Below are 17,334 nucleotides of genomic sequence, written 5' to 3' on the forward strand. Positions count from 1 at the left end.
TAGTTTTCGTAGGGGCACCTGGGTGGCTCAGTCGGTTAAGCATCTGGCTCTGGATTTCGGCTCAGGTGATGACCTCATGGTTCATAAGATCGAGCCCTGCTGTGGGCTCCACGCTGAGTGTGTGTTTGGGGATCCTCGCTCTCTGCCCCTCCCCCCACTCATGTGCTCTCTCTCTCTCTTTCTCTCTTTCCCAAAATAAATAAATAAGCTTTAAAAAATGTTTCAAACAGTTTTTATAAAGGGGAAGGGTGTGTGTGGCTCTATTCCTAGACTTTGGAGGAGGGAACTCGGTACAGCAGCGTCAGCTGGGTGCCCTTCTCCCGAGGAAGGTGAGCCTGCCTCCCTGGGGCCATCCCCTGGAGGGGAGGCCCCAGAGCGGCCCATCCTTCCTGCCTTCTCGCCGGGGGGCGCTGTGGGGGCACTTGCCCGCTCAAGAGTGTCGAAAATCCTCAGAGCTCCCTGTGAGGTCGCTATTTCTATTCCCCTCGTTTTCAGATGAGTAAATGGCAGTTTGCGGAGGTTAGGAGAGTTGCTCGAGACTGGTTAGTGACAAAACTGGATTCATAAACTCCGTTCTCCCCTACTCCCAGCTTGGATCCTGACCCTTTCCTCTCCTTGCTCAGGCGGCAGCAGAGAGGGCAGGAGGTGTGGTGGGTGTGACTGCGTCTGATGAGGCCCCGCCCCCCCCCCCCCCCCCCCCCCCCCCCCCCCGTGGCACAGGCAGTGTGCCCCAGAAATGCGGACAATCAGCGCTCTGGGGGTCAGCTGGGGGTAGCTCTACAAGTGGTCCAGGAAGGTGGCCACCCTTCGGGAGACTAGTGGTGGCCTCTCTGGCAATGGACTTCTTTTGAGGCTCTTTTGGACATCTGAACGATTTTGCAGTGAAATCTTTTAGACTCCCCGGAGGGCACGCCTGGGTCTGCGCCCCCTCCGTACTGAGCTGAGCCCCCAGCCAGAGCTGGACCCTCGCTTCTTTATTCCAGCCACTGCCCCAGCGATGCAGCCAAATCCAGCGTGGCCGACTCCCGGCCTTTCCCTGGGGAAAGGAATGCTGTTTCTGCTGGGTAAGTCTGTGTGGGTTCCAACACCCTCCTAATCACCTAATTGCACTCCCCAAGGACGGAGGTTTTCAAACCACGCTCACTGCCTCTGAAATTTCAGGAGGCTTGTGGGAAGAAGGACCCAAGCAACCAGGGCTCTGGGCCTCCGTGCCCAATTTGAGTAGGATTTCCTCTTCCATCTGTTTTATGTACTGAGTCTCCTAAGATGTGGTTTAAAGAAAAGGTCTTGTTGCTAGAAAAACATTCTTTGCAAACCCTACCCTAGAGAAGTCTAAAGCGGAGAGATTCCGAGGAGTGTTGACCTGGCCCAGAGGTTGGCTTAGCTCCCGGCGATGCCGACTCATAAAGCACCCCCAGTTTCTTCTCTGGGACCTTCTGAGCTGCCCCCAGTGGAGGAAACCAAGGCAGGGGACTGGGCTCTGACTCCAGAGGCAAAGGGGCTGGCTCACATGTGGGGAGTAGCTCTTCCCACAGAAACATTAACTTGGCCTCGAAAGGCTGCAGCATCTGTAGGTTCATGGTTCCAGGCTCCACCTAAGGTGTGGGAGTGGAAACTCAGCACTGGCCTGTGTCTGGATGGCTGTGGGTGATGGGTACCTTGGGTTCAGGCAGGTGGCCGGCCCCGATGTTCAGCTTACATCCCTACAGGCCTGCGTGGAGGCGGGGCCAGCTTCCCTCTCGAGCAGAGGCCAGAAAGGCAGAGAGGAGAATGGTATATGAAATGCACCCCCACCCCCCGTTTAAACAAACAAAGAGAGCCAGGGTCTAGGTGACGGTCAGGAATCTGGCAGGTCAGAAAGATCAGGAACAAACAGGGAAGCAGATTCATGACATTGAACTCAAGTGTCAGGTGGCTGCAGAGGCCCTTTTGTTTTCCCAGCTGGAGCTGCCTTGCTGTCTCTCCCGCCCTGGCAGGAGCTAGAATGTGAAATGTGGCCCCGCGGTGCAGGGCCGTGGAGACAGCAGAGGGTGACTGTGAGTGTGTGTGTTGGGAAGGGGAGAGATAGAAAGCAGGTGTCATCTCTACTGGAAGTAGTTCCTGGCCCTGGGCACTCCGGAGGCTGTACCAAGCCTGATCATTCAAACCCTGCCTTTTAGTGCCCCAGAGGGCCCTCTCGCTCCCATCCTCCTAGAAACAGTAAATCCTAGCTAGGTTGATCGACCCCGGTACTTTCCTGGGCTATGGCAACACATTAGAAGGGCTTAGAGGATTTCCATGGCAGATATAATGATAGAAGTGAGAGTCACGATGGAGGTAAAATAAAGAACAAACCTAAAATCCAGGACTGAGCTCTAAAGTAGTGGCAGGATGCTAACAAGAAGATCATAGAGTCTCAGAGTCAAAGGGCGCTGTGAGCCCAACCCCTCTCCCAATCTACCTCTAATGTCGCCGATGTGGTCACCTGGCTTGCATTCCCAGGGACGGGAACACCCAGACACCACGTGGCAGCCCATTTCAGCACCTTCCTTCAGACAGGGTGGGTCTCTCTTATGGTGCTTGGACTCTTTGGACTGGTTTGACCCTTTGAGCCTAGTGTGTTGAGCTGCAGAAGCCAGAAATCACATCTCTGTGGAGCCTTCTCTTTCCTCATGTGACTCACATTCTAGATTTTTGACATCTGGGCTACCCACCACCGCATGAGCTCCTTATCTAGAATCTGATGCTCTGGACCCATATGTGTATTCACTCAGCAGTTTCAGTATGTGTTGGCCAGTGGTTAAGAGTGCAAGTTCTGGGATCATAAACACTCCTGGGCTCGAGTCCTGGCTCTGCTCCTTAGCAAGTTACTCAACCTCTCTGAACTTCAATTTCTGAACTCCTCTGTAAAGATAAAAATAATAGCCACTTTACAGAGGATTAAGTGATGCAATGCATGTAGAGGACCTCCCATAGTGCCCAGCATATGGTAAATGCTCAAAATTTTGGCAACCCCCGTGGACAGATGATTCGTACTGAATCTGTACTCAACTAAAAGCCAAGGGTCCTTTTCACACAAACTGTTAACGTTTATCCCTATTAAACTTCATTCTGTCAGTTCCAGGCCATTGTCTCATCCTGTCAACATTGATTTTGTCATCGTACATGAGTTGGCCCATACAGCTTGGAGTCATTGGCAGATCTGATAACGTGCCTTTTATATTTCCATTTGAGCTCTCTCTCCGGTCCGCTGCCATTATGTTACTCAAGATTCTTTAGGTTCAGCTGTTCAGCCAGCACTCAAGTTACTCAACTGTGTTATCATCCAGCCCACACTGGCTCCTTTGATTGAGAAATTTTTTTTTCCCCTAGAAAATTTGAAGGTTCCAAAGAAAAAGTTAATTTGTATTCAACAGCTTCTGTTTAAAAGGCTACAGAAATGATAAAGCCTTCTAGAAAAGGCCTCAGTCAAAAAGTGGCCAATAGAAAGGTTGGGCACTTGGTGGAGTAAATTTCATTTATCTAGAACATTCCCTCTCGGGGGATTGTGTGAAGCCTCTGCAAGGCCAGCAAACGAGGCATTATCGCACGGGTCTTCAGTGTTTTCCAATTTGGTTTGTGCCTTCTCTCTGTTCGAATAGAAACTTCTCAAGGTCAGGAGCCATTTCTATCATTTTCTATCTCTTTTCAGCAAGACTGAGAGACGGAAGTCTGAGTTTTGCACCCCACAAACTCTTAACACCTGCTGACCAATAAATCATCATGCAAATTAACCATTTGTATGCCTACATCCAAGAGGACAGTAGGAAACTCAGAAACATCAGGTGCGACATTCAAGAGGGCAGAAATTATGTGTTTCATTTTTGTCACCTTCAGGGTACCCGTAACATCCCACATCGCACATGGTAGACACAGAACTCAGAAATTATTTTTCTGAATGTTGAGTGAATGACATGAGGGACAAAAGCCATGGTCCCAGAGTCATACTGATCCTATCCACATGCCTTCAGGTGAAGGGGACACTGTTGCCACACCAGCAAGAGATCTTGCAACTAAGGACCATTAACTGAGGGTCAGAGCAAGTATAGACCACACTGCATCCAGGCCACAGACACCACCAATCCTAGGGGCTGCGAATCTTCGTGGAGAGAGGACATGTCTATGGTAAGTTCATATCAGGTGTATCTGATGTACCATTTAAAGGGTAAAGCCATCACACAGGCTCCAAGGGAAAAAAGCAACACTTGCAGCTGAGGTCTTTGGAAAGGCTTCACTATAGAGGGTGATTGGGCAGGATTTTAAAGGTGGAGGGAATTGGAGAGGACTGAGTCAAGGCAAGGGGCTAGGCAAGTGCAAGTGGGCTTGGGGAGGGACAAGTAGGTGATTTGTCTGCAGAGGGGACTCCTGAAGATCCCCAGCCTGCCTCTTCCCGGGGAGCCAGGGCGCATGCTGGCGGAGGGGTGTGGCTGCTGGTTGTGGATTAGGTGTTTGGAATAGGTCTCTATCTGCAAAGTTAGGTGACTCACAAAGGGTCATAAGCCATGTCCCCCGCTTAGCGGCATTTTCCTCTGATCTGAGTTGAAAAAGCCAGCCCAACAGACTCTGTCTGGCTTAAGCTGCTTCCTGTAACCCAACTGTTAAATGTCATCGCCAGCCATTGCCACTTTATCAGACAGATGGGGTAGGATCTTTCACCTCAAATGCTAAGACTTGCCCTGTGGCTCCCCCAGTGTTTTCCATCTCCAGCCCCAGCAATGACAATGCCTAATCCTTCACCAGACAGTCTTGCTTTTCTCCTCACAAAGTCGCGTTATCCTTCAAACCACTGACTCAACAGCCTCATAGGTTTGGCCTGCCTGGCTGTGCCAAGGGGCGGGCCCTTGGATGACCGGTTGCCTAGCAACATGTTTGAGGCTTCCTGCTTCGGGCAGCCCTTGGAGAAATAGGGACACCATCTACTTCAAGGCTAAAGCAAGCTGTTGGCTTTGAGGCTGCTCGCCCTGAAATACAAAGATAGAAATCTTTTAATTAATAGTTAGCTCACTCTGAATGTTAAAATTCAATTTTTTTGACAACGTCACTCTTTTCTCTGCCTTCTGTTTTCATTCCCTGACTCATTGGCTTTTGGCTTCTCCCTTTTAAAGAGAAACGTGCAGAATAAGCTTAGGCACTTTTCTTCAGAAAAGTCGTATTTAAGGTTGGTTGTTCTTGGGGAACTCGGGTGGCTCAGTCGGTTGAGCGTCCGACTTTAGCTCAGGTCGCCATCTTGCAGTTTGTGAGTTTGAGCCCCGGGTTGGGCCCTGTGCTGACAGCTCAGAATCTGGAGCCTGATTCAGAATCTGTGTGTGTGTGTGTGTGTGTGTGTGTGTGTGTGTGTGTGTCTGCCCCTCCCCTGCTCGCACTCTGTGTCTCTCTCTCAAAAATACATAAACATTAAGGTTGGTTGTTCTTTCAGGCGTGCACACAGACCAAACTACCTCTTCTTTTTTCCACAAAGGAAGGGGACACATTGGAGCAACCCCCTGATGATTCGGGTCACAGGCTAGCTTTTATATGGGTCCCAGGATGTTGGTGTTCTACCCATCTCCAGGCATAAAAGCACTGCTGATGGTTAGGGGATCCTATCCTCTTTGGAACACGTAAAGCTACTATGGCTACTCATTGCCACTAACCCTCTCACCTCAAAACTGAAACGATACAGAATAAAACAAAGAAACAACCAAAACCAAAACCCAAAACACCCCAAACACAAACAAACAAACAAACAAACAAACAAGCAAACAACTGGCCAGTTGAGTCCATCTGGTAGAAAGACAACCTATTCAGATGAAGTCAAGTACAACAGTTAGAGGGTCGCCTAATTCTAGCTTTGGACTTTCAAAAAAGTTCTGTTTTTCATGGTTAAGGCATCCCATAGGCCCAGCTTCATTATTTCTTCCTCACATCACACAGGAAAAGAGATGCAGAGTTCTTAGTAATAACTCACCACGAAGCTACTTTATGGAACGTCTTTCTTCTGGCATAGCAAGCTAGAATATAGACTTTTAACCTAATAGATAAGAGTTGAAATCCAGTTCTGCTACTTCCTACTTTGTGATCTTGAGTGAGTGTCTTAACTCACCGAGCCTCTTTCCTCGTCTGTAGAGTGGGAATATTAACACCCACTTGTAGAGAGATCTCAGGGGTACTGCATAACCGACATATTACTTCCAGTATAGTTCCTGGTTCCTAGTAGACCAGCAGACATGAATTCCTTTTCATCTTTCTTCTGTGCCTCTGTCCTTAGTCTCTGCCTTTCAATCTTTACTGGGAACTCGAATCAGAGACCAGGTGCTATGACGAGAGTCTAGATAGACCAGGTGTTACTGAATGAGGACCATCTTTCCTGTTGCTTCTGGCTTCTGGTTGTGTGTTTCTTCTTTCCCACTTGTGGTAGGTGTGAGTGTTTGCCCTGAAAGCTGACCACAACCTGGGCTTGATATTGACAATTTCTGTTTGAGCTTTTAAGAAGGCCATAGAGAGAGAGAGAGAGTGGACAGAGAAGGCAGGTTCTAGGTAGACAGCAGTCAAGGAAAGAATACACAGTAATCTTGAGTTGGGGAAGAAGGAATTGAATTTTCTTTCTTTCTTTCTTTCTTTCTTTCTTTCTTTCTTTCTTTTGAAGGGAAGTAGATGAAAACATTGTCAGGACTCAGGAAAACATGGTAGGTTTCTCTGTCAACAAACATTTATTGAGCACCTACTGTATATGGGCTCAGGTTTATAATAAGGTTCCAAAGACCTGGGACACTGATTCCTGCCTTTGAGTGCTTATGCTTTAAGTGGGCATACCAAAGACTGACAAAGGTCAACCCCAAGTTACTTGCACGTACCAATCCCACAGTTCCTAGAGGGTTTCAGACTGCAGGAGCAATTGGATGTGACTGATCAAGTAAAGCTTCCTGGAAGAGACAGTTTGAAGGAGACGAAGGTCATGGGCGAGGAACCTGGAGTAGCAGGTGCAAAGGCTTAGTGCTAAGAGAGTGTGCCAGAGGGTGAAAAAAAGCCCCCTCCTCAAGTCCTTTGTGGCTCTCCTTTCACCCTGAGCCCACTTTCACTGGCCCGGTGGGGACCCGAGCAGGGGGCTGGGCCACAAGCGGTCTCACCTCACTGGATCGGAGGACTCCGAAGAACGGGTAAAGGAAGGCAGGCACCAGGGCTGCAGCTCCGAGGGGCACCGCCTCAGACACCCAGTACACGGCAGTCACGATCAGCACATAAGCACACGCGGCCTCCTGGAAGGGAAGGGGAGTGGGCGGTTAGCCACAGGGACAGCCACGGCCCCTGAGAATCCAAACGAGACCCGGGGGCAGAGGCAGCTGGTACCCAGAGTCAAAGATGGGCACGAGGACACAGCCCTGGGTGGGGGTGTGTGTGTGTGCAAAGCTGGCCTCTGGTGGACACGTGGCGGGGCCCACGCTTTGACGTGTGAAGTAATGGCTGCTCCTTGGGGGGACCGGTGCCTGGCACGTGGTTTGCAGCAGGGTGGCCACCAGACTGACCATGTCCCAGCTCTGCTCGTTCTTGAAACTGTGCAGGGTGGGGACCCCAATTAACTGTGGTGCTCAGACCCGAGATCATCCGCTCTCAAGTTGGAGTTCATAGCTTTAACACGGAGCATGATATTTTGGTGTCGAGTTGACGGGGCGCAGATGTTCTCGGGATAGTTGAAAGTAGGGATCAATTTGTGTAACCAATTCAGATGTGAGCTCTGAGACTGGCCCTCTTTGGGGCTGGATAATTCCTTGCTGTGGGGGGCTGTCCTGTACATTAAGATGTTTAGCATCCCTGGCCTATACCCACTAGATGTCAGTAGCACCTCCCCATCGTGACAACCAATGTCTTTAGATATTGCTAAATATCCCTCGGGGTGGGAGTGGGGAAATTTGTCCCGGGGTGAGAACCATCGCCCTTACCATTTTCTGGTTCTCATTGCCCTGGGACTTCATTCCACCTGCCTGATGCCCAGGGAGACATCCACGGGACACAGGGGATAAAAAGTGCTGTCTACCTGGAAGGGAAGGGCTGGAAATTTACGAGAGTTTTCCCCAACCTCCTCCCTTTGCTGGCTATACCACACTGGTGTGCACGGAATAAAAAGGCACAACACTGTTATCAACAATCAGCCCTCCTTAATCTCAGCCTCTGGTAATTCTAGCTGCTCGGGATGATTCTGATTAATGGTGCCGAGAAAGGTCACTGGCTTACTCTTGGGAGACGTCACTATCCAAGGGCCCTAACAACAGACCTGGAGGGCCACTGTATAGAAGGTGCAAGCTGGCTGTGGGTTCCTCAATTTATACGTAGTTCTAAACCATCTGGGCTCAGGTCTGACCTACCCTGAGGCTGGCTGGTGATCAAGAAACCTGACAAATCTTGTTCTGTTTATCTCTCCCTTGGGTTCAGAACAAGCCTCCTCAAACTCTTGCACAAAAGTTACAAAAGGTCGCCATGATCAGTGAGGGGCGTCAGGAGTGATTAACCCAGCTTGGAAGAATGGGACCTTGCTCCCTCCTGATATGCATGGATTACTGCCTTGGGGTTTGAGAAATGGGAACTGGGCCCAATAATTGTTGACTGTAGCTCCCACTGAGATTTCCTCTGGGGCCAAAAGATCAGAGAGAAGTTAAAACTTTTGGAAGTCACTGATAAGACAACAGAATCAGTAAGGGGGGTGGGGGGGGGGGAGGCGCCATTGGAAAATAATGCAATTTAGAGAAATACCAACTTTGTTGCAGAAACAAAACTACCCAAAGAAGCCCTTTACCCTACTCGGGCCCACTTATTTCCATCTCTTTTCTGAGAAACAGAATGGCAGTTCTGCCGTAACTCAGCTGAAGATAAAGGGGGCCCTAACGATGGGACAGAATATTTGTCCCTCACTGAGAACTTTCGGTTTTTCTTGTCATAACAGAGCCACAAATTAAGTTAGGGAGGGAAGGGGCTGCAGTGGGAAGGGGTGACAGACCGAGAGAAAGAATGATAGAGAAAAAAATTCTCTACCAGGCACCATTTTAGTTTGAATTAGGAAGATTTGGGTAAGCCAAGGTAAATTTAGGAATTAGGATGGGTTGGCTTGGAGGAAGTCAGCAAGCCACTTTCATCCAGCATTTTTTTTTTAAAGTAGGCTCCAGGCCCAGCACAGAGCCCAAACCCACGGCCCTGAGATCAAGACCTGAGCTGAAATCAAGAGTCAGATGCTTAACCGACTGAGCCACCCAGGCGCCCCTTCATCCAGCATTATAAAGAACAGGATAACCTACCATCATCCTTTTTTCCCTGAACTTTCCTTAGAGCAGAAGAATGGCCAAGAAAGGGCCTCCGATTGGCCTTTCCATATTTCTTGCCCATTTCACCCATGGAATTTACATAAACTTCGTTTTGCTCCTTCTGAACCTTCTCAAAGTTCAGTGGGCAAGCTTATATTTAGATAACCCCCCAAATCTTGTGAGGTTTGATTATAGGACTCCTGGGACCCCACATCTGGCCAAGGTCTGGCAGGTGGCTCAATTAATATTGGTTGAACTGAACTGGGTTCCTCTGTTGGCTATCAGGTTTCTCTTATCTATAGGAGAGAATATTCTGGAAACGCTAGGTCCCTTATCACTGTCGCTAGTCAGCAGGTATGTAGGGGCGGATGAGTATGGAGGCGGTGCCTTTAAAGGAGAGTGTTGCCAGCTCTGTTTTGCTGCCTTTTATAAATAAAGGAGGAAGCTCAAAAGCTCAAAAGTGGCTTTACCCACATTGGAAGTTTCCTGACTCTGCTACCAACTGATGTGTGCATCTGTTCCTTTTCCATGCTGCCCGATCACCTCAGTGATGTGCCATTCAGACTTCACTGGAAGGGGCTGAGGTCTTCTTTGCTGTCATAGATGGCTGTGACGCCTTTCTGCAATTAAGCTGGGGCTTGGGTGTAACTTTTATCCCACCAGGGACACTGAAGCGGGGCTAATTTATGGACGACCCCCCCCCCCCCGTCCCCTCCTCTTCTGTAACATGGTAAACTGAGTCTGGGCCCCTGGTTTTAGAGAGCTGGTCAGGAAAAAGGGGAAGGTCCTTCTAATCCTTCCTAAAACGTAGCTGTGGCTTGGCACTTTGAAGAATCATCAGAACAGCAGGCCAGGAGCTCCTGGCCGGGTCACTCCTCTCAGCTCCCGCCCAGGGCAAACAGGTCCATTTAGGAATCCTGAGGATTAAATATCAGAATCTAAAAGTTTAATGCACAGGAGTAAGAATGGGTCAGAGACGTTCTACGTGTTGGCTTGTCCCGGTGACCTCAAGGTGCTTTTACGTCATCGTAGAAGAGGAGCAGAGCCCTTGTTGACACTGTGACACACGGAGAAATCGTCTCTGCAGGGCAAACTGGGTAGATGGCAAGAAAGCTACGCCTGAAAGGCATGGACCACCCCAGGCTCCATCTGGCTGTCCCGAGGGAGTCAAAATATCCACCCTCCGCTAACCCAGGTGCCTGAGGAAGTGTTATGTTACCTTTCTTAAAAGGCACTTGTTCTCAGCAGGGGGTGATTCTGTACCCCGCCCCAGGGGCATTGGTAATATCTGGAAGCATTTTTGGCCATCATGGGGTTGGCAGTGTGTGCTGCTAGCCTCTAATGGGTAAAGACCAGGGGTGCTGCTGAACTCCCTACAGTCGCAGGACAGCCCTCCCCACAACAGAGAATTATCTGGCCCCCAACTGTCACTAGTGTGGCTGTCGAGAAACCCTGTTCTAAGGTGACAGAAGGGCTAGGTCAAGAAAGGGCAACGTCTCTTGGTCTCAGTAAGTCCAGCTTTAAAAATCTCTTCGAAGAATCTTTACAGATCCAAACAGAGCAGAGGCCCAGCTGCCCTTCCTTTTCTTTCCTCTTTAAGATAACACCTGTCTTCCTTCGAATTTATTATTTTGCTTGCTTCAATAACGGGTTACTTTTTTCTTCTTGTGGATGCTTCTTACTGCCATTGGTGACTCAGAAGCTCAAAGCCAGGGCCCCAGAATGAAATGGAGGCAACACCACACCCTAGACTCGTGGTCTCCAAACACAGGGCTGACTCGGGGCCACAGAGGTGCCTGATACTTCCATGGAGAAGAGGGCGACATGTCTTTGGTTAACATTCCCTTAAATGCAATCTGACATTGAGTGAAAAAACAACAACAACAAACCAAGAAGAAAAACAAAGAAGGGAAGAAAGAAAGAAAGAAAGAAAGAAAGAAAGAAAGAAAGAAAAAACCAACCCATTTGGACAGATCAGAGAATTGGCTGGTGTAAGCCCAGGAAAACTGTCAGCAGCAATCACTGTCTGCTAATCCCAGCCTGCTGTTAATCAGCGTCTCCTTGGCACTCTGGGGTATTTATTCTAGTAAAGATTTAAGCCAGTTTGTTTTTAAGACGAGCCATTCTAATCCCCTCTATTTAACTTTATAACTCAATGTTGGTTACCAAGTTACTCAGGGAACTGCCTGGAAAATCTCTCCCCCTCCCACAAACATGATTAACCTCTCTTAGCTTATTTTTCCTGAAGTTTTAAGGGTAGTGGCAGCCGGAGGAGGGGTAGAGACCCTGAGAGGAGGGGGAGGAGGAGGAGGGAGACAGAAAGGGAAAGGGAGGCCAACAGTGGTCTGAAAAGCAAGCCAAAGGCAGAGCCCGAGCTTTCGGTATCTCTGTTCGTGCAGACCCTGTCAAAAATCAGGTCATGGGCTAGAGTTGGGGGCTTCCTTATTTCTTTTTTATGGCGTCATTGAATGCCCCCCCTTCAAGAGCACAGAGAAAACACAGCGGATACAAATAATCAAAGGGCCATGCGCTGGGGACTGGGGCAATATGCCAAGCTCTGCTTTGAATGTGAAGTTCAGAGGGAACTTGAGCGATTGCATTTCAAAGCATGGTTATCAGAAGCTGGCATGGCCGGTCCACAGATGGTGGGTGGGGCAGAGGGTCTCCACAGAGACACCCCAGTCCCAGTCCCGAAGGGCAGTCCCCTGCCTGCCCATTGCCCTCACCCCCCACCCCCTCAGGGTCCTTCCTGGGAGGTCTCCCTCTCTCCAGCTCCCTCACAGGAAGATGGTCCCATGTGACCCCGGACAAACGCTGGCCCAGCAGCGTGTCCTTCTCCGTACGGACACTGCGCGCGTCCCCTGGCCAGTTCGGGCGACCCAGGGATGGTGTAGCACCCATCAGTCGGTCCAGCCGCCCTTCCAGACTCCCCCCTGGCAGGGGGCCACGCGGCTGGGGCCCTGGGAACGGGGTAGAGGGACAGAAGTGGCAGTTCGGGGGAAGAAAGCATCTGAGCCTACCCCAGAAAGGCACGTGCAGGCCTTGAGCCCCGGAGAAAACCCTGTCGAGAGACGCATCGCACCCCATCCCTCGCCGTCCCCGCCCTGGCACCCGAGGCCCGGCCCGGCAGGGACCGGAGGGGACAGGCGGGGACAGGCGGTACTCACGCTGCTGGGGTGGAGCATGGGCAGAGGCAGCAGCAGCAGCGGCACGAAGATAACGAGCAGCAGCTTTCTCGCCCGGAGAAGGCCCTGGAGCAGGCCCATCGTGGACCTCTGTGCGCGGGCGGGCCGCCAGGGGCCTCCGGCGACGGCTCAGTCCGGAAAGGACTTCTCAAAGCCTTCTCGGCTTCCAAGAGTCCTCTCTTGTCTTGGGGGCAGAAAAGGAGGGCAGTTACAGCTCCCGTTTGCACAAAAGGCTGGGCTCCTTGCCTCCTTGTTTAGGTGGGATTGGTGAGCATGGTTTTGCGCCCAGCAGAAAGGGAGCGGGAAAGGATCGTGAGCCGAGGCATAGCGGGTCCCCCTTCGTGCGGTTACCTCTAGAGTGACTTCTTTCTAGTGCCCTCCATCATTTTGCCGCTCTCTGATGGCCTGTTGGGGCAGTACCGGCCTCTCCTCTACCTGTGCTTGCTGAACCCCCTTCCCTTAACACAGCCCCCCCCCCCCCCCCAAGTTTGTCAGCGGCAGATGCAGACTTCAGATAGCGCTGCTTCTCTTTCTGGCACCTTGACTCGGTTCAAATTTCTTTCCTTTCAATTGGTTTCCCACTTATAATTTGCCTTGAGCCCGGGGCCTCCAAAGCAGGGGGAAAAAAAAAATCCCCAGGACTGTCCTCGTCGACCCGGGACAAAAATCTCGCTGGGGGCCCACCTTAACTTTCCTTCACCTATGGGAAGCCGGACAGGAGGCAGCAGCCCCGCCCATTCCTCAAAGCCAATCGGTACTTTGGAAAGAATGAGGCCGGATCTCTTCCAAAGGCAGCTCTTGATTGGTCCCAGCAGGGGCCTGCTGAGTCCGCAGAAGCTATAGGCAACTTGCAAAGCTTATTTTTGTTTCTCAAACGTCCTAGGGGCTGGAGTGACGATCATCGTCGTAAACACCATCCCACTTATGCAGAGCTGTCCCTGGGAGAGCCACTTACTAACCTGGTCCTTAGGAAGATGTGTTCGGTGGCAGGGAGAAAATGAAATAATCATTCGGGGGGAAGTTGGCCCCCAGAGTGTACAATATTACGCCTTTCAGATATCCCTGGTGACAAAGATCATTTGCTTCAGCATCTGAGTGAGTACGAATCATCTGGACCAGCAGAGGGTGTTAGCCTCTAAGAAAGACCGCAGATCTTTTTAGGGAGAATGGGAAGGGTAGCAACCTCTCTGGATAAGTCTAGATGACGGTCTCATTTCCAAGGCCCTCGGTGCCCAGATGTCAGTGGTCTTTCTGGCCGGAGTAGGTGCTCAAATGCTCCTCTTTGAGGCTCTTTACCAAAAAAACTGAAGCAGAAAGCTACCTTTGGCTGGTATGCAAGGAGGAAGGAGGTGGGAGGGCAGGGAAGAAGTTGACAAGTTCAGGGTCAGGGCCCTAGCAGCTGTTGCCCTCTGGAATTTCTGCTGCTTAGAGATCAGGAGAAGCTGTCAGCCTCTTTTCTCAGAATGGACACGTGGCTCAGGTCACCCATGTTTTCCTGAATTCACAGAATTCAAGAATGGCATTCTATGGTCAGCACCTGTACCTGTTGGAAATGATCCCCAGGCTAAATGTAAAGTGATTGGAGAAGTGGCCCCAGAAAACCAGTTCTTCTTGACTTCCAAGGCAGGTGTAATTGTGGACAGTCCAGGCTCCCTCTGAGGTTATCTTGCCATCGTAGGATGGGCTATGATGACCCATCTCTTTCAATGCACGTTAGAGACTGGCTACCGTATATACTGCATTTGGGCCTCACTCTTGTGATGATTTTGTAACTCAGAATGACAATATCACGTGCGTGATGTTTGGGTGGCAAATATTAAAGAGGCTGGGTAATAATTAACGGCTGTGGAGATCAATATCCACTGTTCAACCCATGGACCGACCACATCACATTCCTTGGCGAGATAATCTGACATAACAAAGATTCCATTGAGCCTAGTAAACTCGATCATGACATTTTTATTATACCATAAAGGAATAATTGTTAAATAAAATTAGGGAAGGTGAGCAACACGGTAAGACCAGTAGTTCTCCTTCAGGGCTCTATCCATTTTTCAGATGAAGAAAACATTTTCCAGGATACTATGCTTAAGAAATATAAGGCAGGTTTCACTTCTCTGAGGTATCTAAAGTAGTCAATCTCTTAGAAAGTAGAAAGGCAGTTGCCAGGCACTGAGGGCGAGAGGAGAGAGGGGAGTTACTGTTCCAGAGGGGTCGTCTTTGCAAATTGAAAAGTCCTAGAGATCTGTCACACCACCCTGTGCCTATAGCTAACACTACAGTGTGGCACACACAGGCAACTCAGATGGTAAATTTCACGTTACTTTTTTTTTTACCGCACAAAAAATTAGGAGACGTTAAAATGGGTTAGGAAACTAAGGTGTGCCGTGTAAAGACATTTAACAAGTGTTTAATTTTAGACCGGTCCACCGGTGGAAATACCTTCTGACTGATTTACCACTGAGGCGATTCTCTTTTAGATTCAAGGCGAGATGGAAGGGCAATGGAAGCTTCAGCCATTCAGATGTTTTTCAGCGTCTCTTGAGTGACGCCAGAGGTAGCCACCAGGATAGCAACGATAGAAGAAGCTTCCGGAATTTTTAGATCCTACAAGTTCCCAGCAGTATAGAAATGGCAGAATTAGTCCCAGAAGTTACAGGCACGTTTCCTCTACAGAAACCATGCCCCAAATTCTTCTGTCTATGCGTAATTATGACAAAAGGTGATCCAGTTGTGATGTGGTGCTACCGTGTGGGATCAGTGAGGCAAAATGGGACAGTCTTTTTCTGTCCAGTCTCCTATTTCACTGTTCGTTGAGCAAAGAGGTCTTTGGTGGCATTGGTGAGTGTTATATTTGATCTTCCACATAAATGAAGTTATTGTGATAAAGCTTCTTGTGGGAAACAATTAATTTGTATTCAGCCCCAAATAGTATTTAATAGTGTCATGGAATTACTGAAAATGAAATTTTCATTTGTCTCTAAAAAAGTCATGCCCTTCTTGTTTCTTTTTTTTTTTTCTTTTCTTTTTCCCTCGGTCCTTGATTGCCACATAAACATGTGCCCCGATTCATGAGTACAAAAGTGCCTTTAATTTTTGCTGCAGGGTGAATGAACTTCCAGGTTATCACTGGTCCTGGGAACCATCCTCCCATTCACGAATCTCCTACCACTGGGAGTGACCGTGAATATCAGAACATGACAGGGAGGGACCACAAGGGTGGTCTGTCTAACCAGTGACTGAACAAAGGCTCTCAGATCCATCCTGACGGGGGCGGAGGCCCGGGGTGGCATGCAAGACTGATGTCAGGGTATTGCACAATGTGAAAGGATTGAGCCCTCTGCTAACCTCCTCTACCCCACATCCAGAGAAAGTAAAAACAGTGAAGGCAGCCATGAGGCTAATCGGCCTTTTGGGAACTCCTGGCCCTGTATGTTGACCTTTGTTTTGGTCAGACAGTGATACCCACAGGGGGCTGAAAGACAGTGAGCGTCAGAGGGCAAGCAGACAGAGCTAGAGTGAGCATACGTCCACCAAAAGAGACTGGGAGAAGTAGATACAAAGATAATCAGAATTGGGCCCAAAGATAAAGCAGAAGAGACACAAACCAGGCCGAAGAGAACATGGAATATTAGAAAGGGAAAAATGGAACCAAAAGCATATATCAGAGACTGCATTTGAGGGCCGTAAAAGGGTGGTGTAATCAGGGAATGAGGACCAGAGAAACCAGCGGTCATTAATCTTTGGAGCCCGAGAACATCAGGATTTTTCCATGTTGTATTTTTCTCTGATGATGAATACCTTCGTCCTACATCCTACTATTTCTCCAAAAGGATCATGCAGCTGCGAAGCAATGACTTATTCAAAGTTTTTAAGAAGTCCAGATCAACTTTAGGGCATCATCCAATGACAATTGTTAAATACCCATTTCAGAATCAAATTTAGCCGGATAAGATGTCACTCATTCAAAGATTAGACCTCTTGCAACGTTAGCCTCCAAAACCCAGCTGTCAAGCCAGGAGAGCCAGTGAGGAATCCGTATTAGAGCGTAGTGCCTCCCTCTAGCAGAGACCTTCGCCTACGAGCTCTGATTTAACACGGAATTATGACAAGCCTCCCTGCTTTGTCCCTTAGGTGGTAGCAGCCAAAATAGAACAAATTGCAACGGGCAAGTTGTGTTGGAAAGAAAGAGGAGCGCCCTCTTACAGCCTCACGGTGCAGAAGGCAGGACACGCACCCGACAGAATCGGCAAAGCCCCGGGGCCTCCTGGGCTTGGCGCAAACAGTCCAGCAGACCCCTTAGGTCCCGGTGTCCTCCCGGTGATTATCTCACGGCTGGTTCAGTGATCGTGGAACTTTCGGAAGCCGAGCAATCTTAGAGGTTATTTTATCCAGTTCCTTCATCAGAACGTTTCAAAGATCCTAAATAGAAGCTCAAGATGTTTCGTACATACAGTTAACAAAGACAGCAAGTCAGGATTGCTAAAATGAAGGTTCTGGCATTTGAAAGGGTAAGTTCTGTTGTCTAAAAAATCATTTGTAATTGGGGCGCTCAGTCTTGGAGCTCTTCCTAGGGTGATCCTCTCTGCATCAGCGTGCTTTCTCTGTTCAGAAGATGAGGTCTGACGGTGTGCAGCCTCTCTATGGGCCCCCGTCGTGTTTCTCCTCTGTATTAGATCCACTTTCGGAGAAGAAGAGACAAGACAGAGAGGCCATAAAATTACTGATTTTCTGGCTGATGCTTCTTGGTGACTTTTGGAAAAGTTGACACGTGGATCTTTGGCTAACAAAGCGTTTATTTGCTATAGCTCCAGCTTTTCGTTTTAAGTATCTTAACTATGTGGAACCTTTGGAATGATGTT

General features: G+C 49.3%; 1 protein-coding gene and 2 long non-coding RNA genes across 4 annotated transcripts in view; 1 reads left to right on the forward strand and 2 right to left on the reverse strand.

The window, feature by feature from the left end:
- Positions 1-13,174, reverse strand: part of SLC13A4 (solute carrier family 13 member 4) — a 44,112-nt gene extending 30,938 nt beyond the window's left edge. The window contains exons 1-3 of one of the 2 annotated variants that reach the window (XM_078438928.2): positions 12,824-13,174; positions 12,455-12,656; positions 7,125-7,253 (exon numbers count right to left, since the gene is read on the reverse strand). In XM_078438928.2, coding sequence (XP_078295054.1) covers positions 7,125-7,253; positions 12,455-12,553 — 228 coding nt within the window. In that variant the 5' untranslated portion in view covers positions 12,554-12,656; positions 12,824-13,174. Of the gene's footprint in view, positions 1-7,124; positions 7,254-12,307; positions 12,410-12,454; positions 12,657-12,823 lie in introns of those variants that run through there. The other variant, XM_078438931.2, reaches the window with a different exon arrangement.
- Positions 725-16,693, forward strand: LOC145715308 (uncharacterized). Its single transcript, XR_014137336.1, has 3 exons — positions 725-1,064; positions 3,990-4,143; positions 16,607-16,693. It is a non-coding gene; the product is annotated as an uncharacterized LOC145715308 (long non-coding RNA).
- LOC144614634 (uncharacterized) lies at positions 14,412-15,387 on the reverse strand. The gene is made up of 2 exons (XR_013552528.2): positions 14,915-15,387; positions 14,412-14,644 (listed from the first exon to the last, which is right to left on the reverse strand). It is a non-coding gene; the product is annotated as an uncharacterized LOC144614634 (long non-coding RNA).
- Positions 16,694-17,334: the final 641 nt, after the last annotated feature.

The sequence above is a fragment of the Panthera onca genome, chromosome A2 (genome assembly GCF_046562875.1).
Source record: "Panthera onca isolate mPanOnc1 chromosome A2, mPanOnc1 haplotype 2, whole genome shotgun sequence".
In the NCBI taxonomy this organism is placed as follows: domain Eukaryota; kingdom Metazoa; phylum Chordata; class Mammalia; order Carnivora; family Felidae; genus Panthera; species Panthera onca.